The 25751-nt window shown below is 41.5% G+C and overlaps 2 protein-coding genes across 2 annotated transcripts; both read left to right on the forward strand.

Annotated features, from left to right (window-relative positions):
• On the forward strand, nt 1-13215 carry LOC138606890 (cytochrome P450 2J2-like). The gene is made up of 9 exons (XM_069679370.1): nt 1-204; nt 1636-1798; nt 2047-2196; nt 2285-2445; nt 2694-2870; nt 6545-6686; nt 6979-7166; nt 7275-7416; nt 13040-13215. Exons 1-9 carry the CDS (start codon nt 1-3, stop codon nt 13213-13215), a joined length of 1503 nt encoding a protein of 500 aa, XP_069535471.1.
• A 5734-nt stretch (nt 13216-18949) lies between these two features.
• Nucleotides 18950-24164, forward strand: LOC138606892 (cytochrome P450 2J2-like). The gene is made up of 9 exons (XM_069679372.1): nt 18950-19153; nt 20932-21094; nt 21232-21381; nt 21470-21630; nt 22188-22364; nt 22645-22786; nt 23100-23287; nt 23375-23516; nt 23989-24164. The coding sequence occupies exons 1-9, from the start codon at nt 18950-18952 to the stop codon at nt 24162-24164; spliced, it is 1503 nt and encodes a 500-aa protein (XP_069535473.1).
• The last annotated feature ends 1587 nt before the right edge of the window (nt 24165-25751 follow it).

The following is a 25751-nucleotide window of genomic DNA, read 5'->3' on the forward strand; positions in this document are numbered from 1 at the left end:
ATGGATTCATTCTTTGCTGTATTTGGATCGTACGTTGACTGGGACGTCAAAAGTCTTCTGCTCTTTGCACTAGTTTTCATCCTCTCTGCAGATTATATTAAGAACCGCCGTCCGGCAAGCTTCCCTCCAGGACCCCGGACATTTCCTATTGTGGGCAACATGTTCTCTGTGGACCACAACAAGGCTCATGAGAGTATGACACAGGTACAATTCAATTAGCAAACCAACAGAGGCGACAGGTACTTTTTTTAAAGTATGATCTTACAGTACAATCGATTAATACATCAGCCCTGTGTATACTTGGTCTTATACCAGAGCCGAATAACCTGACTAAACATCAGAGACTTTGGCTTTTGGCCACAATCACAGGTTGCAAAATGACTTTGAGACACTGGAAATTGACCAACATCGTTACCTTCAATGAATGGGTTGAACAGTTATTCAATATGGCATCATATAAGAGGTTGATAATAAGAGGAAGTGTTTAAGAAGGTTTGGGGGGCATATTCAAGGGGATCAACTCCTTTAGCACCATGTTACAAGACTGGATACAATGGTAGACACTATAAAGGGTCTTAATAGACCTATAGCGCCCAGCAGGGTGAAAAGATGGTGTCCTGGGTGAGATGAGTCTTTGGTTTTATTTGTGGCCTGACGTGGACATCGGGATCTGTATATGACTTGGATAGAGGGCAGCTGCGTTCCTGTGATGTTCTGTCCTGTCAGCCTCAGTACAGCTAGAAAACCACACCAGGATGCCACAAGAGAGGATGCTTTCGACAGAACAGTGATAGAAGGATACCAGCAGCTGCTGAGACAGGTTTGCTCTGCGTAGAGCTCTTAAGAAGTAGAGGCGTTGCTGTACCTTCTTCACTAGAGAGGTTGTGTTCACAGTCCATGAGAGGTCCTGGGAGATGTGTGTGCCCAGGAGTTTAAAGTCAGTGACTCTCTCCACTCTCTCCTCTGATGTGTAATGGACCAGGTTCCTCCTTTTTTTGCTGAAATCAGTGATCAATTATTTTGTTTTGAAGGTGTCGAGTGCCAGCTCATTGAGAGAGCACCATTTAGTCAGATTGTAGACCTCGTCCCTGTAGGCTGACTCATCAATGTTGCGTATGAGGCCTAGCACAGTAGTGTCTTCAGCAAACTTAATGAATGTGTTACTGCTGTGGGTTGGCATGCAGGCGCGAGTGTAGAGGGTGTAGAGAAGAGGACTTAGCAGGGGATAAGTGCTGAGTGTCAGGGTAGATGATTGATGGTTCCCCAGCCTGCAGAACTGCGGTCGGTTTGTGAGGAAGTCTTTGATCCAACTGCATGTGTTCTGACTGACACCCAGTTCAAGCAGTTTGGTCACCATTCTGCTGGTGATGATTGTATTAAAGGCAGAACTGAAGTCCAAAAACAACATCCTCACATATGAGCCAGGGTGCGTCAGTACAGTGTGGGGGGCTGTGTTAATGGCATCTTCTGTTGACCTGTTCGCTCTGTAGGCAAACTGATGTTGGTCCAGTGTGGCTGGAAAGGGAGGATTTGATGTGTTTTTGAAAGAAATTGCAAACCAACAGTTCAACTTATAGGATTTATACTGTTATACTGAGCATTGTGTTCTTCCTCCTCTCTTGAATCCACTCACAGTTAGCAGGGAAATATGGAGATGTATACAGCCTGCGAATGGGCCAGGAGTGGGTGGTGGTGCTGAACAGGTTTGAGGTTCTGAAAGAAGCTCTGGTAAATCAGGGAGACAGCCTGGTGGACCGCCCTGCCCTCCCTTTAATGCAGGATGTAAGCCATGGACTAGGTGAGAGGATGTAACACACACACACACACACACACACACACACACACACACACACACACACACAGAGACACACTCAAATACATACATACATACATACATGCATACATACATACAAACAGGCAAAGCCTTTGTACAAACAACACTCAGCTAACTATTATTTTTGCTCCTGTAATACTGATACAGGAAATCTTTCTTGAGTGAACACAATCCACCTAATTTGTATCTACTCTGAATGTATTTACAATCAGGTCTAGGTTTCAGTAATGGGCAAATATGGAAGCAGCAGAGGCGTTTTACCCTGTCAACCCTCAGACATTTTGGATTTGGCAAAAAGTCACTTGAACCTATCGTCTTGGATGAATTCACACATTGTTCAAAAGACTTTCATAGCTACAAAGGTAAATATTGAATGCACTGTGACACACTTAATTAGAGAACCCATCACAAATACAAAGTTCATAACTACTCTTCTGTTCTATTGTGGAGGTAAGGCCTTCAATCCACACCTCATCATGAGCAACGCTGTCTCCAACATCATCTGTTCCCTGGTTTTTGGACATCGCTTTGAGTACACTGATGAGAAGTTCAGGAAAATGATTAGCTGCTTTGCGAAAGCATTTCAGGTTGAAGCCTCAATTTGGGCACAGGTATGGCAAATTAAAGCTATTAATGAAATGTTAATGTTATGTGCCACTTCTGAGCAAATATTTCTCAGCGTGAAACACTCTTATCCATGAGGTACATGGTACTTAGTATAAATAGAGTTCAAGATGGAAAAAGTGTTAAATGCCCAAGAGTAGATTAGAACAGAATTTTAATATAAAGTGTTGATACAATCAGAAGATATTTTTCTGAAATGTCTTCATATGTTTCTGTTTCAATCTGCTCCATACAGCTTTACAACTCATTCCCTCTGCTGATGAGACGTTTGCCAGGGCCTCATCAGACAGTCTTGCATGTGTGGAATGCTGTAAAGGACTTCATAAGAGAAGAGATCAAGGAGCACAAGCAAAACTGGGATCCCTCAGACCAAAAAGACTACATCGACTGCTACCTGAATGAAATACAGACGGTGACTGGCTCTAAATGAGGCTTTGTATTGCTTATGAAGAGGCTATGTCAGTGATGTTGCTAGGTACGCGCCCTGCGTCTCTGACGCAATAAAATGTAAAAAGACATAGTAAACTCACTATCGATGCGCCCCAAGGACGCACCTCATCTTTCTCATGCAGAACGATTATGATCTAGATTTGTAGTGAAACTTGTGTTAAAATCAAAGTTATCCGCTAGGGAAACCTTGCTGTCAGAGCACTGCTGTTTCAACCCTCTGAGCATCTAATCAGTGCAGATGAGATCCCGTGTACACAGTCTCTCAGCGTGCTAGTTTTGCAGCGACAACAACCAGTCCGTCACTACGGGTTTCATTTCAACAATTAAGGAAACTAATTTTGTAGTGGTTAACAAACTGTATGACATGAACAAAACAAACTCCAGTGGCTGTGAAAAACATACTTCCCAATGGCGGCCGCCGTTTTCTTATGCTCAGATGACGCCTGCGCATACATCCCGTTACCGCTCACTAAGTACAAGTAATCATTGACAAATATTATAAACTTGATTACCATTAAGGCTGCTCAGAATGCACCACAAATATATCTACATCATTTGATTTTTACTTCCCACTGTGTTAGTTAAGTTTCATATTTGTGCTAAAAGTTTCACAGTGATTGACTTAGTAAATGTTCAGACTAGAGGATTTTGGTTTATTTGTAGACTGTGTCAGGGTGATGAGAATGTTTTGTTCATGAGTTAAAATCAGCACTCCTATTGGTAATTTATTTTGGTGCTACAAAAACACTATTTTATTAGAACTTTGCATGTCACGCAAAAGATAGTTCAGTCAGACAACTCACGTTTGTATAGATTGACATGTTTATTTAGCAGCATAACATAGTTTGTGTTTGGTGTCTAGGCTCCGACCTCATCACTCCTTGCAGAATTATTTACCTGCCTCTTTTGAGGAGTGAGATAATCTCTTAAAGGTCCCATATTATGCAAAATTCACTCTGGAATGGTTTTCTAACAATAATATGCGCCCCCAGCCTGTCTACAAACCCCCTGAAATGAGAAAAGTCTATCCTCTCCTCTCTTGCTTGATCCACTTTTCAGAAAATGTGTGCTGAAACAGCCCGATTGCAGCTTTTCCCTACATGACGTCATGAAGGGCAATAACGCCGGGAACACACCTGATGCCGAAACGCTGCGAAGCGCCGCGCAACGAAAAGCACTGGAGCACTTCCGTTCACACCAGACGCGCATTACTCCGCGCCGGTCGACAAGTGCCTCTGCTCCTCAGCTGTCGTTTACTCACATTTGGAGCTGTTTTTTCATCATGCTCTCTCTCTCTTGCTCTCTCTCTCTGTTTGCGTGTGTGTTTTGACACCCCGCCTGCACCCCCTATAGCCAGCCCACTTTGTGTCTCTCTCTTTCTTGTGTGTGTGTGTGTGTGTGTGTGTGTGTGTGTGTGTGTGCGTGTCTATGTCTGTGTGTCTTCATCTCTCTCGCGCTCTGTTTAGATACTGACAAATGTATAAAAGCACACAAATATAACCGCATTTGTCAATCGCGGTGTTTTATTTTGAAAATTGTTTTAATTTTGAAAATTGACCGGATTCTCTCGTTGTTTCATGTGTGACTTCCTGCCAGGATTGACGCGATCGCAAAAAATAGACCAGACGCCGAAACGATCGCTGCAGGGCGCGAGCCGGCCACGGAGGTGCGTGCCGCGGCGCGTCTGGTCGGTTAACATGGGCGCCGAAAGGAAACTGGCTCCGCTTCTCGGCGCTTCACGCCTTTTCGCAGCTTTTCACGGCGCTTCTGAGTCCGGTGTGTCCCCGGCGTAACACCTCCTCCAGGTTGGTGACCCCACCCCAGATAAATGTTTGGTCTGCCCCCTGAAACTTCCTCGCAGGCGCAATGTTTTTCCTCTCGCAAACGCTGCTCCGGTAATAAACATGGGGAAGGTACGGGCAAAGCACGGCAGTTGCTCTGTTGTTGGCTGCAGAAACGAGCACAGGAGTTATGTTGCTTTACTGGATAGGCCTACCGAGCGTGATAGCCTGTTGAATGTGGTTTTAGCATAGCAGCTAACGTAAGTTACTGTTGGTAACATAGTTTCTTTATACTACGTTAAAATCCATTACCACTCTACGGCCCGCCAGCGGCTGTCATCGCGATTACTACAACATTTGTCCTGCAGCTACGATGATAACGTTATGTTGCAACTCATGTGTCACATCTTTGGAAAGCTACGATCAAGCTCAAAATTCGATTGATATTAACCATTCAAAGATCCAATCACCACAGCGGGTGCAATCAACGGCAACAGAACATAAACAAACAATTACAAAACTGACGTAACTCACCAATGAAGGCTCACTGTATTCCACTGATGCATATTATTTTCATAAATTCCCTCCTGGTACATTGCTAAAGGTCCAGATGATATAATCCAGTAAAGTACTTAGTCCAAAAGCATTATTCCATCAATAAGTATCCATGGATCGCCGTTCGTCTTTACTAATCGGCCATCAGAAATGCCGCATTTCCCCGTGTATTTACTGTAATAACTTCATATTCCCTTTGAACCGCCGCTCCTTTCTAGGAGCTTCCATTACTGATTCTCAGCCTACAACAGCCAACCAGGGTCGGTTTTGAAGGAAGGTGCCTGTCCCTCTTTGACTGAAGGCAGAGCTGGCCAATAGCAACAGAATTGGCGCATGGTACCGGAGCGCAAGCCACAACCTCTTCATGAGAGGGCTGTGAACGGGGCGTGGACAGGCACAGCTCATTATCATTTAAAGCTACAGACACAGAAACAGTTTATTCTCAGTAGAGCTCAGCAGAGGGAGTTACAGGCTGGCTGAAGTCCAGGAACAAACTGGCTTTTTAGGCAACAGACTTCAAATTGACTGTTCTGGGACCTCTGAGACCTATGTGAACTTGCTGAAAAGGAGTGTAATATGGGACCTTTAAACCCCCAGCCAGAGCCTGCAGGTGGGGTGATGGTGGGGCTGAAGTCAGAGTGCAGACTGGTGCAGGGCAGCGATAGCAATGACAGAGCAGAGGGAGAGAGCGGAAATTTTGTAGCTTAAATAGACCACCAAATTGGTAGGAAGTGTTTGTCAGACGACTGTGGAGATGACGCATGTCAAGTGTGAATCAGTGCAGCTCGAGTTGTCTGCCTGAACTAGCATTTGTTTTGTAATTAACTTTTCAGATGTGCAATTTAATTATTTTAATTTTAGATACACTTTGAACATACGTGAATATATCTGTTAATTATAACTAAATTATACCATACCAACATCAAACATGAGTTTAACACTACAATTTCTCAAGAACAAAAAAAGGCTATTGGGGACCCATTGGATTTCCCAGGGACCACCTCAAACCACCACCCGTGGATTCTGGGGACTCACTACATTGAAAACCTGTCAACATCACTGACCATGCTCAGTTCCGATGAATGTCATATCTCTGAATTTTCCACCGATATAAGTACTATCAACTGTTATATGTGTGCTTCCACTTCTTGCTGGTGTTTGAAGAATAGCTCAATAACAGTCTTTTGAAGCTTTTTCAAGGAACAAGGTTCAGTACATGTTAATGTAGTGGTTCCTAAGTGCAGTTATTCTGAAATATTTTGCCACATACTTTAACACATGTACTTGTATATATTCTCAGAGTAAGGGGCAGCCTGACAACACTTTTGATGAGGAAAACCTTGTTAGTTGTGTCTTGGATCTGTTTGTGGCTGGCTCTGAGACCACATCCACTACCCTGCGCTGGGCTTTCCTCTACATGGCAAAGTACCCTGAAATCCAGGGTAAGAGCACTGACCAGTAAACCACCAGTAAAATGACCACTAAAAAATGTGTTTTAGTGTTGATAATTTGCACAATATTAACAATCAATAATGATAAATATCCTGCATACGACAGTAGCCCTATACATGTATCAGTAAGTCTGTACAACAAACGTCGACCGATAAAATCTATTTCACTTTAATGGCAATGCTACATTGTGCTTCATCTCTTCAAATGTCTCTCATATTTATTTTTGCAGATTATTAATGAAATACTTTTCCTCTCTTGTCCGCTCCCCTTCCTGTTGCACAGCAAAGGTCCAGGCTGAGATAGACAATGTGATTGGACAGTCCAGACAGCCGTCAATGGAAGATCGTGCAAACCTGCCCTATACTGATGCTGTCATCCACGAGGTCCAGAGAATGGGAAACATAGTTCCTCTCAGCTTGCCTCATATGACCAACAAGGATGTCCAGCTGGGAGGCTACACTGTCCCAAAGGTCAGTTATCATTGCTGAATTTTAATGACAAAAAGTTGACCTGATTGTGTCTTTATGAATTACAATTATTTTATTACCTTAATTATACTTTATAACTTCAATCAACAGGGAGTTACAATCATTCCTAATTTGACCTCGGTGCTGTACGACAAGAATGAGTGGGAGACGCCATTAACCTTCAACCCAAGACACTTTCTGAACGAGGAGGGCAAGTTTGTGAAGAAAGCTGCTTTCATCCCATTCTCTTCTGGTGAGGAGCAACACAACACCTTGTTTTATTATTTTATTTTTATTTATTAAAGGTCGACCGATAGTGGATTTTTAAAGGCCGATATAATAACGATAGTTTGTAGCAGGAATAAGCCGATAGCCGATTAATCGGCCGATATCTCCCTCCCCCACAAAAACATTTGAAACTGATGTAAATGAACAATCTTTATCTTTATTACAAATCCTGTTGAACTGAAAGTCAAAGTCAAACAATTAACAAAATAAAAACATAAATCTGGAACAGAACATGAATACCTAAATAAATAAAGTAGGTAGTGAAGAAAATATATTCTGGAAATGAACATCAAACTCAAATTGTTAATACATACATTTGGAACTGAACCTCAATCTCAAAGTAATAAATACCTAAATAATTAAAATAAATGTATAAATCTGGAACTGAACATCAACTAACTGTAAAAAATCAAGGTGGGAGGGTTTTTTGTAGCTATTTTCCCTCCCTCAAGTCAGTAATCCCAGTTGAGAAGCCTGATATTGTAATGAAGGAAACAGAGCTTGTCCGCATTCTCTCCAGAAAGGCGGCTTCTCCGCTTGTCGTAGATGATCCCGACCTCGCTGAACACTCGCTCACTTGGGACGGTGGAGGGTGACGGGCAGAGATATTTTCTGGCCAGTGCAGCAAGTCTTTGAAATCTCCCCTCATTTCTCTTTCACCACTCCAAAGGCTTTGTGCTCCTATCCAACAATGGCTCTTTCATGTAACACACAAGCTCAGTTTCGAAGCTGGACTGGTCTTCTTCAACTGTGTGAGTTGCTCCAAGAAGTTTTGCATACAAGCTGTCTACAAGAGTTGGAGTGGGATTGGTCTCGACTCTCTGACTGGTTGCTGGATCCTCCGCTTCACCAGTCTCTTCCACTGTTTCTGCCATGTCATGTGCAGCTTCTTCTTTCAGCCATTCTTCTGCTTTCTCCAGTGTCTCTGCTGAAGTGAAGGCCTTGCCCTTGTAACGGGGATCAAGGACAGTTGCCAAAACCAAACACTTTGTGTCCTCTGCCTTGGTGAATCGCCTTGTCAGACTGTCCAGCATGGTCTTCCACAACGTTTTGATACCTGCTGAAGATGGACCCTGCTGTTGCAGCATCAGTTTCAACACAGATACACTGGGGATTACGCATGAAGCGGAAGACTCTGAGTGGCTCATTTCCAGTGTCACTTCCTCGAGTGGTTCCAGTGTCTCAATCAGGTTTGATACGATATCCCACTGTGCAGCAGATAGAGAGGTGATATGGCCATGGTCACTGGCATACACATTCAGTGCACGCCGTTGCTCATATACCCTCTGCATCATGTGCAGTGTAGAATTCCAGCGAGTCGGAACAGCTTGGATGATGCCATGTGTTGGCAGGCCAAGCTCCTCTTGAATTGCCCTCAACCTTTGTTTGGCCAGTACTGAGTGGCCAAAGTGACCCGCACAGCTCTTCAATGTGGCAATAATGTCAAGCACAGCTCTCTGACTGGAAAGGCCATCGTTGATCACAAGCTGTAGAGTGTGAGCAGTACAGCTTAAGTCTGGAAGCTCATCTAGCCTCAAGCCCTTCACCATGTTGGCTGCTCCATCCCTTAGAACAAGAATCACACGGTCTGTGTCAATTTTCCATGAGTCTAGCATTTCCAAAAATGTCTCCTGAATGTACTGTGCTGTATGTGATCCAGTCATAGTCTTCACATTTAACACAACCTGTTGTCTGTTCCAGTCCTTTTGGATAAAATGTCCAGTGAGGCTCATAAGTGATTCTGTAGTGCCTGACCAGCAGTCAGTTGTAAAGGCCATGTGTGGTGCCTCTTCTGGTGTGATCAGTCGTCACCTTTGTCACAACCTCAGCATATGTTTTGTCAAGCATCTGTGTACGGTAGAATTTCTCATCCTTGATATTGTATCGAGGCTCAGCAAGTCTCATAAGCCGCTGAAAACCAACAAACCACTGTGAATGGCTGGTTATCTGTAGCTATCATCTCTATGATTGCCTTGTCCATCTTCTTGGTCCTGTGGTCTGAAGCTGTTCATTTTGCCTGTTGATCGTAGAGTTGAGGGACTGTGACCTGTGGTTGAGACTTTTTTTGATGGTCCAACTTCTTCTTCATGGCATCAGAATGGGCCTCTGGATGGCAGTGCTTAAGATGAGCCCACAAATTGGAGGTATTTTTTGTTTTGGCTGTTGCTGATCCCATACTCAATACTTTATTCCACACATTACATTGTGCCTTTCCTGGGGCTATTTCTGTAAATTAGTCCCATACAGGGACTCTGTTTCCTCCAACTGCCATCTAATGTAAGAAACAAGAAAAATGTAAATCAATTCAATACAGCTATAAACTAAATATAAAGGCTATCAAATAGATAATGTATAGTACTTTATTATTTACAGCCGAATTGTAGCGAGCTTGCTAGCTAAAAAGAGACAGCAGCATGAGCTCGGCAGAAAAGCAGTGAAAGTTAACGATAGTCTAATTAATTAATAATGCAATACTATACACAAAAATCTTATCATGATCATAATTTGTTAATAAAGCTGTGTTATAAAGTTAACTTTAATTAATTATCCCAGGTACACATTACCTGTATGTCGTGTATGGAGATGCAAAAGGCGATGCACGTGATGCTCGTCCCCGCCTGAGGCTGCACAGCCATCGGCCACTATCGGAGCCCAGATCCGGAAATAAGAATAGTTTGTAATAAGTCCTATTGGAGCCGATTAATCGGCCAAAACAATCAATCGGTCGACCTCTATTATTTATTTAACCAGGTAGTCCCACTGAGATTAAGAATCTCCTTTTCAAGGGAGACCATGGGTCCGTTTCACAAAGCAGGTTTAGTGAAAACTCTGAGTCTGTTAACCCTGAAATGAGGGAAACTCTGAGTTTTCCGTTTCACAAAGGGAGGTAACTCAAACCAGAGAAAGAGGGGTAACCCTAGCCTGTTTCACAGAGAGAGGTAACTTAAGCTCTCGGTCAGTTACCGTAGTAACAGACTCTATGAACCTAACCTGGTTGCGAGCAGGTTTGCTTCAGGAAACTCAGAGTTTAGCTCTGTCTCCTCCCTCTAGAATATAAAACCCTCATTCGACTTCCTCATTCAGCCCGTCTCACGCGTGTGTTTGAGCGGTTACCGAATTAAAAGAAGAAACGTCGCGTCTCTGTGCTGCTCTGACCGCTTTGCAAAAGTCTTTTATATTTATGATAAAAAAAATAAATAGACAAATCTGTGTCAAGGTCATCATTTTTAGATTTTCCACCACCACTGCCGAGAGCACTCAAATAAGTAAAAATATTTTAAAAAATTTTAAACTAGCACATTCAGTCAATCAACATGAATTATAATGTATGTGAAGTCAGCATCATGTTAGGGATAAAGCTAATGCACATTAAAACAGCCACTGAATGATATTTAATTGGTTTAATATTTAAAATGTGATTGAAGTGCTTCCATGTATGTTTTTTTCTCCCGCTGGATTGCTCCTAAATTAATATACATTTTAGCTTCCGGTCATGATTAAGTATTAAATAAATAGACCAGTTCAAACTTGCAAATTTACTCTAGCAGCAGTTTCTTCCCATGCCGCTTCTCTCTCATTTGCAGCTGCAGCCGTGTTACTTTATTTTTATAAAAACATGCTCGTATTCGCTGAATGTCCGCATGAGGATGTCGAGCTCCACTGGTGTGACGTAGGAGGACCTCTTTTTGTCTACTGTTGCCATGGTGAATCGTGGTGTCGGGGCTCCATTAATGCTGGCTTTTTACAGTCAGCGTGCACGCACTTAACTCTGGCTGAACCTACTCAGAGTTGATTGAACTAACTCTGATCAGCTGTTCTGGAACCGAAAACTCAGTTTCCTATCTCAGAGTAGATCGACTCAGAGTTCGGGGTTAGGCTCAGAGTTTGTTGAACCTTCTTTGTGAAACGGACCCCTGGCCAAGACAGCAGCAAAAAACACAAAGTTGCAGACAGACGCACAAACAGGGACAAATTAAAAAAAGAAAAGAAAGTTGTACAAGCAGGCAATTTAAAGACATCGACATCTTATGGAATCCGCCTCTAAGTCTTTCATTTTAGATTTGAAAGCATTTAGCGAGAGTTGTTCCTTCAGTTTCAAGTCATTCTGCAACAAATTCCACGCTGAGGGTGCAGAATATCCAAAAGCCCTTTTCCCAATTCCTGTCCGGGCATTTGGGACAGAGAGTAATAGTCCCGAGAATGCAGTAAATATTGTCCAGCACTTTTCTGCGTGATAAAAACACATAAGTAGTGTGGACGCAGACCAAGAATTGCCTTATATATAAAAGTGTGCCAATGTGTGAGCCTACGGGTCGCCAGAGGAGGCCAATCCTACCCAAGAGTATAATTCACAATGGTGAGTCAGAGCTTTACAGTTTGTAATGAACCTCAGGGATGCATGGTAAGCTGTATCAACCATATGAAGACACTGAGCAGAGGCGTGCATAAACAAAAGATCACCAAAGTCCAATACAGGCAAAAAAGTAGCAGCATTTTTTTTCATTAAAAAGGAAAAACACAACTTGTTCACGAAAATAGAAACCCAGTTTTAGCCTCAGCTTTCTCACCAGGTGCAGCACATGTGGTTTAAAATTAAGGCAGTCATCCTAAATAGCCAGGTATTTGTACAAGTGAACAACCTCTATCTGTTTTCCATCACGAGTGACCACAAAAGGCACAAATTGTGACACATTCTTTGAGTTGGAAAACATACACTGGGTCTTATCTGCATTTAAAACAAGTTTCAGCTCAAGCTGTGTATTTTGAACAATAATAAAAGCATTCTGCAATAATTCAATGGCCTGTGCAAGAGTTGCTGTACAGCAGTAAACAACAGTATCATCAGCATAAAAATGGAAATTTGCATTAGATACATTTTGACCTAGATTATTAACGTAAATTGTAAATAAGAGTGGACCTAATACAGAGCCCTGTGGCACACCCTTGTGGACAGTTACCATATCAGAGCACAGACCATCGTACCTAATGCAAGTGTCTAGTGTCTTTCTCTGTTAGTACAGGAGCCTGTCCCAATATACACTAGGACCCTATGTTGGTCAATGCATATTTTTGTAAATAGGACAAAAGCAAATTCTCACTATCAAGACAGACACACAGAACACAGAGGCAGGGCAAAAAACCTGAAATGGCGTGCATCAGAAATAATTCTGATTCATAAAACCGTGTGCATGCATATCTGAACGCAATGCCCCCTTTATAATTCAAGTCCACCTGGAAAAGTTTGTGGTGTATGTGTGATCATAACAGGTCAGGTGCTGGTAAATTTTGTGATATTCATTCTGCATAGTACATTTGTTCTGACTTCAGAGAAGCTAAAGAAAGGTTTTATTAAAATAAACTTAAAAATTTAGTAAATGGTGTTCATTTATAATTTTGACAAATAATAATTATTAATAATAATAATTTAAGGATTTTTCACCCACCTGTTCTGAAGTCATTGACATAGAAGAACTATTTACATCACAAGAAATAGATCAACATAAAAAAAAGATTTCACTTTCTTCACAAGGCTTCTGTACAAATCTGTGTCAGAAATGTGTTTGTTTTAGTGCGTTTTCTTGTTTCAGGTAAGCGTCTGTGTCTTGGTGAGAACCTGGCAAGGATGGAGCTTTTCCTTTTCTTCACCTCCTTCATGCAGTATTTCACGTTCTCAATGCCGGCTGGGGTTGAGCCTGTGATGGATTACATCTTTGGTGTCACTCTGGCACCGAGTCAGTATGAAATCTGTGCAACCTCACGCTAAGAGAATCTTAAAGTTGATTTACCATTGTTTTAAAAAGTCTTGTTTTTATTGATACTTTGATTAGCATGGCTTAATTGTCAAATATTTTTAGCACTTTTTGTGACATGAAGCCAGGTTTGAATTTCAGAATACTCCCTATGAACCTAAATAACACAGATGTGGACTTGAGACTTGGTGACTTGGACTCGAGTCGACTCGAGTTACTGTTTTAATGACTTGCGACTTGACTTGGCAAAAAATAAATGACTTGAGATTCAACTTGGATTTGCAAGTTAATGACTTGAGACTTGACTTGACTTGAGGCATGATGACTCGGATGACTTGTGTTCATAAGTTTGAATGTTAGCTGTTAAATATAAAATGATAAAATTCAATGACGACAAGTTCCTAACTATCAAGTATGTATGCAGCGCAAACTGGGAATCATGATTGGACGACTCAAAAAGCTCCCTGGTATGTGATTGATGGGTGTTGCCATAGTGAGGAGTTTGACTGATAGTCAGTCATCCAATCATGACAAAGACCCCCGCTACCCGAAGTTTTTCCCCAAAGAGAAGCCTCATCAGTTGCACTCATCACTACTCAATATGGTCTCAGACCAGACCATCATCATGTGTCTGTGCCAAGATAATACAGATACAATTCATTGTCATACTTTTTGAACAGGTTATATGAATTAGCCAAAAATATCATTATTAGACGGGCAACTAATACCTTGTCTTTTCTATTTATAAAGACCGGATACTACAGGTAAGAGAACAGTATCTTGAGTGGAAAAAAAGTGACTTGACTTGGGACTTGATTTGCCTTAACTAACGACTCGACTTGACTCGACTTGACTTGACTTGACTTGCCCAAGAAAAAAGGACCCGAGACTTGCTTGAGACTTGGACCAAATGACTTCAGACTTACGTGGGACTTGAGCCAAGATGACTTGGTCACAACACTGCTAAATAAGTACCTTCATTATTCAAATATTTCTTTTGCTTCCATTAATTAAGTCTAACAGCTATACATCTCAAAATGTGTATGATGTTATATTTTGGATTTCCAAAACATACCAATAAATATACCAACATTTGTGGAGTGTAAGGTTACTATCACTATCCAGATTAATCACATTATATTTTTGGATGCTGTACTTTCATTGTATAATGTAGAAGCACAAGAGTTTTGAGAGGAGATTCAAATTCAATTTTCTCATTTAATAGGTTGTATATTCATTATTAAGATTAGTTTAAGTAACTGTAAATTACTTTAGATTAGATTAGAAACATGATTGTCATCTTAGCAGCTCTCTTGGCAGCAAAAGCAAGTAAAAACATTCGTGTTAAAAAAAAATAGGACAGATATGTCAAATGTGTGTTCAAGCTGGTACCAATCCAGGTGACTGATACAATCCTACCACAAGACAGATTGTTCATCCGGCTGTTTCAATGGCGATGCAGATTCTGGATCACGGAAATCAAGCTGGGTGGCTCGCCATCAAGTGGAATCGCTGAATCTTTACTGGATCTTCTCACTCTCGCTATAAGACCTGACCTGCATTTTTACAAACAGGCTTATAGTGTTTGTTCTGCTCTCTTTATATTTCACTTATGTTCTCTTATGTTCATTTAAGTTATTATGTTGTACAACAATATACCAGATCATATCAATATCAAAATAAGCACCGACTGAATGAAAATACTTGATTGATTTGTTACTCTTAAGTTCAGCTTCAAATGATCAAATCATATTAGGAATATTTTGTTCTAATACAAAATACTAAGCATATATTAAAACAGTACAAATATCAAACGTGAAATGAGAAATTAACAGTTTTTCAGCTTAACCAATGCTTGAGTAAGCAATAAACCACATATATTTTACATATCAAACATCACAAACCTTACTTCTTGTGATTACACACAATACATTTCTCCAAATGCTCTTAGAAGTTAACAGTCACACTACGTTTTGTATTTAACTATTTTTTATGAAAATACTGCTTTACAAATCACTTCATCATCACTAGCAAAATAGGCTAAGTGATTAAGACCTTAACATTAACTTTGGAAGAAATTCCCGTTTTTTTAGTGAGAATAAATTGGTCAATATTACCATGAAAATGACACTTTAAGCATCAAATACATTGTCCTTCAAACACTTATTCACATATAACCACAGTAACATGCTAGATTTGGCGTAAAATGGAAATAAACTTCGTTGCTAACACAGAGAAATTAGCAAGACGTGAGCTAGCTTACCGCGGCTTGAAATGTGCGCGAATTACGATGAGACCGGCACTTCTGGTCGTCTCGTGGATCCGTTGGGAAACCAACATCGACGTAATCCAACAAATTCTCCAGTTCAATAACTGTTTTAACTCAGTTCTCACTGTTTCTCAACTTGTGTAAAGCTTATGTAAACTTATGTAACACGGGGCAACTATTTCAGCTCAACATGCCGACTCGGGGCTCTCTGTATCACAGACATCGTACATCGGTTTTGCAGTGCAGTCACATGCAGTGTATGTGACTGCACTGCAAAACCTCTGCAAGGAAAGTACACTGCAAAATTTTGTGCACTGCAAAACTTAAGTTAAATTAATTTAGGTAAAAATGGATGAAACAAAATATTTGACAAAGTTATCAAAACTGTAGTAGGCTGATCTGATAACTGTAAAAAACATTAACTTAAACTAACAGCTTAATACTTTAATCATTTTTATTTTAACTGTTATTCGGTTTGTGACTGATCTGCTTAGAAGTGCAGGAAGACGTGAACAAGCTCACCGCTGCCTCCACACACACCTGCTTCACCTCAGGGAGATTCCTGCTCCAGCCATGCACAGGCCAAAAACTACTGAGACCGACACAAAGCTCTCCAAAATGCACTCTCATTCTGATGCACGCTCTCTGTAATACAGCAGAAACCGACACACACGCAACTAAGAACTAAATTTATTATCATATTAATTCTCATTTTTGTTTCTGCTGGGCAGTGGGATCACTTCAGTGGCTTTAACATCAATGCTTCGACATGTATTGTACGTGTATGTACAGTAACCTGTGTTTTTTTTCTGCGTGTTCAAGGACACAGTGGAAAGAAATAAGTTGAATATGCTGGTTGGAGCCTGGTTTATGTAAGAAGAATGACTGAAATCCGCGGTGTAAATAGCAACATGCACCAGGCTCTTAAAGGGAATGAGAGCTGACACTCTGATTGGTTTAATTCATGCCATGCCAAAAACACGCCTATGAATAATCCAGGGACTTAAGCCCACCTCTTTGTGCCTTGCGCCTCTGTTTACACCCAGATTGTGCGCCGTCTAACTAGCAAAAGTGCGTCAGACACGCCCTAAATCACTTAGCACTATGCGCTTTACACTGTGCGCCTTCCACCGTCTAGATAGGGCCCAGTATTTCTGCCAGGGACAGTGCCTCAGTTCCTGCCTCACACAGAGTGATGTTGGCCTAATGCATGTTCTCGTAGGCTTGCAGGGGGTCATCTTGAGTAGTGGCATCATTTGAACCGTGACTAGACTTCCCTAAAGATTTTAAAAGACTTTGCAGAAGGCCTAATGATTATGAGTTTAGGCCCTAAGTCTAACCAAATAGTTTTGCTCCGAGGCTGTGGAACACCCTCCCCGACCACCTGAGGGCCCCACAGACTGCAGATGTTTTTAAACGGGATCTAAAAACTTATCTTTTTAAGAAAGCTTTTTGCTAAGTGCCTTTTATAGGCTCTCCTTTTCACACATATAATTTGTCTTGTTTTATCTTTCTTCTCTGTAGCACTTTGAGATTCCCTAAATATAAAGTGCAATACAAATAAAATTTATTATTATTATTATTATTATGAATGGCACAACAATGGGCCTCAGGATCTTGTCATGGTATCTCTGTGCATTCAAAATGCCATCAGTAAAATGCACCTGTGTTCGTTGTCCATAACATACGCCTGCCCATACCATAACCCCACCGCCACCATGGGCCACTCGATTCACGACGTTGACATCAGCAAACCGCTCACCCACACGACGCCATACACACTGTCTGCCATCTGCCCTGTACAGAGAAAACCGGGATTCATCCGTGAAGAGAACACCTCTCCAAAGTGCCAGACGCCATCGAATGTGAGCATTTGCCCACTCAAGTCGGTTACGACGGCGAACTGCAGTCAGGTCGAGACCCCGATGAGGACGACGAGCATGCAGATGAGCTTCCCTGAGATGGTTTCTGACAGTTTGTGCAGAAATTCTTTGGTTATGTAAACCGATTGTTGCAGCAGCTGTCTGGGTGGCTGGTCTCAGATGATCTTGGAGGTGAAGATGCTGGATGTGGAGGTCCTGGGCTGGTGTGGTAACTCGTGGTTTGCGGTTGTGAGGCCGGTTGGATGTATGCCAAATTCTCTGAAACGCCTTTGGAGACGGCTTATGGTAGAGAAATTAATATTCAATTCACGGGCAGCTCTGGTGGACATTCCTGCAGTCAGCATGCCAATTGCACGCTCCCTCAAAACTTGCGACATCTGTGGCATTGTGCTGTGTGATAAAACTGCACATTTTAGAGTAGCCTTTTATTGTGGCAAGCCTAAGGCACACCTGTGCAATAATCATGCTGTCTAATCAGCATCTTGATATGCCACACCTGTGAGGTGGATGGATTACCTCGGCAAAGGAGAAGTGCTCACTAACACAGATTTAGACAAATTTGTGAACAACATTTCAGAGGAACAGGCCTTTTGTGTACATAGAAAAAGTCTTAGATCTTTGAGTTCAGCTCATGAAAAATGGGAGCAAAAACAAAAGTGTTATATTTAGTATTTAGTTATGTTTATAGAAAAGATAGGAACTTGCATGGAGGAGGGGTTGCCATTCAGATTAAGCAAAATCAAGACACGACAACCTGTTGGTGGAGGTTTGGTAGGAATGATCTCATTGCATATGATCCCTACCAAACACCTTTTGGATGAACTGTAACGCAGACTGTGAGCCATGGCTTTATATCAGCATATTATTGGCCAGAGTTTTAGAACTAGATGTTCAAAGAATCAAATATTGGTGTAATTTAGCATGACTACTTTTGGCCACGTTGTTCAGCTGTACAGTTAAGAACTGCAACTTGGATAAGAGGGATGAAATTTGTGTCTTGAGCAGAATAGAGCTTAAACACAAGTAATCATTATCACATTATGTAATCATATGATAGAAACTGCATAAAGGTCATGTTAAAAAGTCCTGCAGGCTATTTCCAAGCATAACTTACTAGTAAATGTTTGAATTTCATATTTGCAAAGCAGAAATCAGCATCTCATTCTCACAGACTGCAAACAAAAGAAACAATTCCAAGAATGTAATAGTTTAAATTCACCAGTTAATTGCAATGAGGGAAAAATAAGAACAGATATCTAGGTTAAAGGTCATTTCAATCTTACTCTATTTGTTTTATATCTGATAAGACAACACTTCACCTTTCCACCAAAGAACAAATGATATTCATAACTGCTAAATTACTGTATAATAATTGCTTTATGGTCACTGCTTTACAGTGGGTAATATATTCCCTGTATAAAGGGATTGAAGTCCAATAGAGTGTCCAAGAGTGAATAACATCAGGCCTCGCCCTCACAGGAGAAAGAGACAGGTGATATTATTCACTCCAGGCAGGCAACACAAGCCTTTTGTTTCACAGAACAAGCAAGGAAAGCACAGCCTTCATTTAGACAGACTTCAGCTCTTGTTTCCAAAATGGATTCATTCTTTGCTGTATTTGGATCGTACGTTGACTGGGACGTCAAAAGTCTTCTGCTCTTTGCACTAGTTTTCATCCTCTCTGCAGATTATATTAAGAACCGCCGTCCGGCAAGCTTCCCTCCAGGACCCCGGACATTTCCTATTGTGGGCAACATGTTCTCTGTGGACCACAACAAGGCTCATGAGAGTATGACACAGGTACAATTCAATTAGCAAACCAACAGAGGCGACAGGTACTTTTTTTAAAGTATGATCTTACAGTACAATCGATTAATACATCAGCCCTGTGTATACTTGGTCTTATACCAGAGCCGAATAACCTGACTAAACATCAGAGACTTTGGCTTTTGGCCACAATCACAGGTTGCAAAATGACTTTGAGACACTGGAAATTGACCAACATCGTTACCTTCAATGAATGGGTTGAACAGTTATTCAATATGGCATCATATAAGAGGTTGATAATAAGAGGAAGTGTTTAAGAAGGTTTGGGGGGCATATTCAAGGGGATCAACTCCTTTAGCACCATGTTACAAGACTGGATACAATGGTAGACACTATAAAGGGTCTTAATAGACCTATAGCGCCCAGCAGGGTGAAAAGATGGTGTCCTGGGTGAGATGAGTCTTTGGTTTTATTTGTGGCCTGACGTGGACATCGGGATCTGTATATGACTTGGATAGAGGGCAGCTGCGTTCCTGTGATGTTCTGTCCTGTCAGCCTCAGTACAGCTAGAAAACCACACCAGGATGCCACAAGAGAGGATGCTTTCGACAGAACAGTGATAGAAGGATACCAGCAGCTGCTGAGACAGGTTTGCTCTGCGTAGAGCTCTTAAGAAGTAGAGGCGTTGCTGTACCTTCTTCACTAGAGAGGTTGTGTTCACAGTCCATGAGAGGTCCTGGGAGATGTGTGTGCCCAGGAGTTTAAAGTCAGTGACTCTCTCCACTCTCTCCTCTGATGTGTAATGGACCAGGTTCCTCCTTTTTTTGCTGAAATCAGTGATCAATTATTTTGTTTTGAAGGTGTCGAGTGCCAGCTCATTGAGAGAGCACCATTTAGTCAGATTGTAGACCTCGTCCCTGTAGGCTGACTCATCAATGTTGCGTATGAGGCCTAGCACAGTAGTGTCTTCAGCAAACTTAATGAATGTGTTACTGCTGTGGGTTGGCATGCAGGCGCGAGTGTAGAGGGTGTAGAGAAGAGGACTTAGCAGGGGATAAGTGCTGAGTGTCAGGGTAGATGATTGATGGTTCCCCAGCCTGCAGAACTGCGGTCGGTTTGTGAGGAAGTCTTTGATCACACTGCATGTGTTCTGACTGACACCCAGTTCAAGCAGTTTGGTCACCATTCTGCTGGTGATGATTGTATTAAAGGCAGAACTGAAGTCCAAAAACAACATCCTCACCTATGAGCCAGGGTGCGTCAGTACAGTGTGGGGGGCTGTGTTAATGGCATCTTCTGTTGACCTGTTCGCTCTGTAGGCAAACTGATGTTGGTCCAGTGTGGCTGGAAGGGATTTGATGTGTTTTTGGACCAGCCCCTCAAAGCACTTACATGTCTGTAGTCATTTAGGCTGCTGGTAGCTGTTTTCTTGGGGACAGGCCCTATGGTGGCAGACTTAAAGCATTTGGGGACAGCGCATGTCGACAGGGATTGGTTAGAGATGTTGCTGAATACCTCTGCCAGCTGATCTGTACAGTCACAAAGTCCCCAGCCTTTCTGGGATTGACACCACAGAACACTCTCCTCACATCCACAACTTTGTTGAGTTGATGTACATGGAAAACAAAAGTTATCGATACAAATACTGATAAGTTGTAGATACAATGTGGTAAAATGCGCCTCCTTCTTTGTACAAATTAAAGATTTAAAAAAAAAGAAGCAAGACAGCAGTTCGACCTCTGGGATGTATCTCTCTGTTATCTGTTATACTGAGCATTGTGTTCTTCCTCCTCTCTTGAATCCACTCACAGTTAGCAGGGAAATATGGAGATGTATACAGCCTGCGAATGGGCCAGGAGTGGGTGGTGGTGCTGAACAGGTTTGAGGTTCTGAAAGAAGCTCTGGTAAATCAGGGAGACAGCCTGGTGGACCGCCCTGTCCTCCCTTTAATGCAGGATATAATACATGGACTAGGTGAGAGGATGTAAAACACACACACACACATGCACGCGCACACACACACACACACACACACATACTGATACAGGAAATCTTTGTTGAGTGAACACTTGATCTCTTGATTTGATTACTCTTAACTTATGTCCAATCAGGTGTCGTTTTCAGTAGTGGGCACATATGGAAGCAGCAGAGGCGTTTCACCCTGTCAGCCCTCAGACACTTTGGATTTGGCAAAAAGTCACTTGAACCAATCATCTTGGATGAATTCACACACTGTTCAAAAGGCTTTCATAGCTACAAAGGTAAATATTGAATGCATTGTGACACACTTAATTAGAGAACCCATCACAAATACAAAGTTCATAACTACTCTTCTGTTCTATTGTGGAGGTAAGCCCTTCAATCCAAACCTCATCATCAGCAACGCTGTCTCCAACATCATCTGTTCCCTGGTTTTTGGACGTCGCTTTGAGTACACTGATGAGAATTTCAGGAAACTGATTGGCTGCTTTGAAAAAACACTTCAGGTTGAAGCCTCAATTTGGGCACAGGTATGGCAAATTAAAGCTATTAGTCAGCTGTCAGCTGTGGCTCAGTGGTAGAGTCGGTCGTCTCTCAATTGGAAGGTTGGGGGTTCGATCCCTGACTGCTACAGTCACATGTTGAAGTGTCCTGACCCCCAAATTGCTCCCAGTGGCATAGCCATCGGGTATGAATGGGCATAGATATGATTGGCACTTAGGCCTTTACCATCAGGTCGTGAATGTGTGTGTGAATGGGTGAATGTGACATGTAGTGTAAAAGCAGCTCTGAGTGGTAACAAGAGTAGAAAAGCACTATCTAAGTATTGTTTATTTATCATTTCCATTTAATGTTATGTGCCGCTTCTGAGCAATATATTTCTCAGTGTGAAACACTATCATCCATGCATGTGGCCCTAAGTGGGTGGCGGTACATGGTACTGAGTACATATAGAGAGGAAAATGTGTAAAATGACCAAGAGTAGATTTGAACTGAATTTTGATTTAAAGTACTGATTGTTACAAACGGAAAATAATGTTCTCAAATGTCTTATCCATATGTTTTTGTTTCAATCTGCTCCATGCAGTTTTACAACTTATTCCCTCGGCTGATGAGACGTTTGCCAGGACCTCATCAGACAGTCTTTCGTGTGTCGAATGATGTAAAGGACTTCATAAGAGAAGAGATCAAGGAGCACAAGCAAAACTGGGATCCCTCAGACCAAAGAGACTACATCGACTGCTACCTGAATGAAATACAGACGGTGACTGGCTCTAAATGAGGCTTTGTATTGCTTATGAAGATGCTAATTGTTCAGTTATGGTGAATGTCATATCTCCTAACTTTCACCCGATATACAGTCAGTAAGTACTATCAGCTGTTATATGTATGTTTCCACTTCTTGCTGGTGTTTGGTGAATAGCGCAATAGCACAGCCCTTTGAAGCTTTTTCAAGGAACAAGTTTCAGTACACGTTAATGTAGTGGTTCCTAAGTGCAGTTGTTCACACATACTTTAACACATGTACTTGTATATATTCTCAGAGTAAGGGGCAGCCTGACAACACTTTTGATGAGGAAAACCTTGTTATTTGTGCCATGGATTTGTTTGTGGCTGGCTCTGAGACCACATCCACCACCCTGCGCTGGGCTTTCCTCTACATGGCCAAGTACCCTGAGATCCAGGGTAAGAGTTTCAATTCTTACTCAATTATGTGCAAATGATTGACACCAAAACACGTTTATTGGTGGTAATTTTATTGGTGAAAAGGTTTACACTCAATAGTGGCCTTTGTATGTATCAGTAACTGTGCAACAAACATCGACCTATGAAATAAGTTACATTCAGGGTTTCAAATCAAGATGAACACATCCATATATTTACTTTCATGGCAATGCTACATTGTGCTTCATCTCTTCAAATGTCTCTCATATATATTTTTGCAAATAATTAATGAAATACTTTTCCTCTCTTGTCCGCTCCCCTTCCTGTTGCACAGCAAAGGTCCAGGCTGAGATAGACGATGTGATTGGACAGTCCAGACAGCCGTCAATGGAAGATCGTGCAAACCTGCCCTATACTGATGCTGTCATCCACGAGGTCCAGAGGATGGGAAACATAGTTCCTCTCAGCTTGCCTCATATGACCAACAGGGATGTCCAGCTGGGAGGCTACACTGTCCCAAAGGTCAATGATTATATTTGACTTGATTGTTTCTTTGTGAAATACAATTATTTTACTACCTTAATTATACTTTATAACTTCAATCAACAGGGAGTTACAATCATTCCTAATTTGACCTCGGTGCTATACGACAAGAATGAGTGGGAGACGCCTTTAACCTTCAACCCAAGACACTTTCTGAACGAGGAGGGCAAGTTTGTGAAGAAAGCTGCCTTCATCCCGTTCTCTTCTGGTGAGGAGCAACACAACACCTCGTTCATTCATGTCTTTCTCTGTTAGTACAGGAGCCTGGAGCCTGTCCCAATATACACTAGGAGCGTAGGGTGGTCCTTACATATTTTTGCACATAGGCCAAAAGCAAATTTGGAAACACAGAATAGACAGAGGCAGGGGATCATAACAGGCCAGGGGTCTCATTTATAAAACAGTGCGTGGAACCCACACAAATAGTTGTAATGACTTAAGGTACAAAAAGTTTTTACCAACAAGTTTTTACAAGGTTCCCGAATTTTAACTTGGAAATACTGTTTTCATTTTTTTTCCCACAAATAATAATTAGTACTTTTTTCCACCTGTTCTTAAGTCATTGATGTAGAAGAGAACTATTTACATCACAAGAAATGGTTCAACATAAAAAAAAGACTTCTGCACAAATCTGTGTCAGAAATGTTTTGAGGTTGTTTTAGTGCGTTTTCTTGTTTCAGGTAAGCGTCTGTGTCTTGGTGAGAACCTGGCAAGGATGGAGCTTTTCCTTTTCTTCACCTCCTTCATGCAGCATTTCACGCTGTCAGTGCCGGCTGGGGTTGAGCCTGTGATGGATTACGTCTTTGGCGTCACTCTGGCACCGTGTCAGTATGAAATCTGCGCAACCTCACGCTGAGAGAATCTTAAAGTTGATTTACCACTGCTGTAAAAAGTTTTGTTTGTATTGACACTTTGATTTAGCATGGCTTAATTGTCAAATGTTTTAGCACTTTTTGTGATATGATCTTTTGCTTTCATTAATTAAAGTCTAACAGTTATACATCTCAAAATGTGAATGATGTTATATTTTGGATTTCCAAAACATACCAATAAATATATAAAATTTTATGGAGTCTAAGGTTATCAATACTATCCTGATTTGGATTAGAGCCCTGCGTGGGAGACTTTTCTTGATCCCGCTCCTGTTGGATTGAATGTGTGATTTCCGCTCGCTCCCACAAAGATTCTCACCATTTTCGCCTGCACAATAGAGTTCTATTGATTTTGTGTCTTCTCCCGTCGCGCAGGGAATAAACGTTATTGTATTGTTTAGTATTAATAAAGAGAAGTGCAATGCGCATTTGCTGGTGATGCCAGAAGACGAGGAAAAGCACACGGATCAAAAACAGCCAGAGACCGACACAAAGATAAGATAAGCTTAATAGATCCACCAAAGGGAAGATTTAGTAAGCACTCCATCATGCGCGTTCTTTCTGATGCGCTCTCTCTAAGACACACACACGGAACTGAGAGGTCCCTTTCTTTGATGGTCAGCACACAGAATTTTAATAAACATAAGATCCTGTCCGTCTGGAGATTTTAATAATGAATCAAGTTACGCTGCTGTGCCTCGTGCGGAAAAGTACACAGCGTCTCGCTTGCTTGATAAAATTGTATAATTCCATGTTGTCAAGTTTCTCTCTGTCAAGTATGTATTTGTCTGTTTGACGTTGTAGTCTAGCTGTCAGTATTTCGCTGTTCAAAAGGGATGGGGAGGGAATATTAAATATTTGTCTATTTGTCTATTGTCCCCAAGAAAACAGCTACAGTCATGGCCAAAAATATTGGCACCCCTGCACTTCTGTCTGATAATGCACCACTTCTCCCAGAAAATATTTTCAATTACAAATGCTTTGGTATTCACATGTTTATTTATTTTGTTTGCATTGGAACAACGCAAACAAAGCAGAGAAAAAAAGTCAAATCTGATATAATTCTACACAGAACTCCAAAAATGGATTGGACAAAATTATTGGCAATAATTGTATTTCAAGCATGTGATGCTCCTTTAATTTGCATGTAAACTCACCTGTGGCAAGTAACAGGTGCTGGCAATATAGAAATCCCATTTGCAGCCAGTTAAAATGGAGAAAAGTTGACTAAACCTTTGTGTTGTGTGTCTGTGTGTACCACACTGAGCATGGAGAAAAGAGAGAGCAAAGAATTGTCCGAAGATTTGAGAACCAGAATTGTGGAAAAGCATGGACAATCTCAAGGCTACAAGTCCATCTCCAGAGATCTTAATGTTCCTGTGTCCACTGTGCGCAATGTCATCAAGAAGTTTACAGCCCATGGTACTGTAGCTAACGTCCCTGGACGTGGACGGAAGAGAAAAATTAATAAAAGATTGCAACGAAGGATTGTTTGAATGGTGGATAAAGAACCTCAGTCAACTTCCAAACAAATTCAAGCTGACCTGCAGACACAGGGTACAACAGTGTCA

The sequence above is a fragment of the Semicossyphus pulcher genome, unplaced genomic scaffold (assembly GCF_022749685.1).
Source record: "Semicossyphus pulcher isolate SPU_LCO1_2020_fin unplaced genomic scaffold, fSemPul1.0.p SCAF_4, whole genome shotgun sequence".
NCBI lineage: Eukaryota > Metazoa > Chordata > Actinopteri > Labriformes > Labridae > Semicossyphus > Semicossyphus pulcher.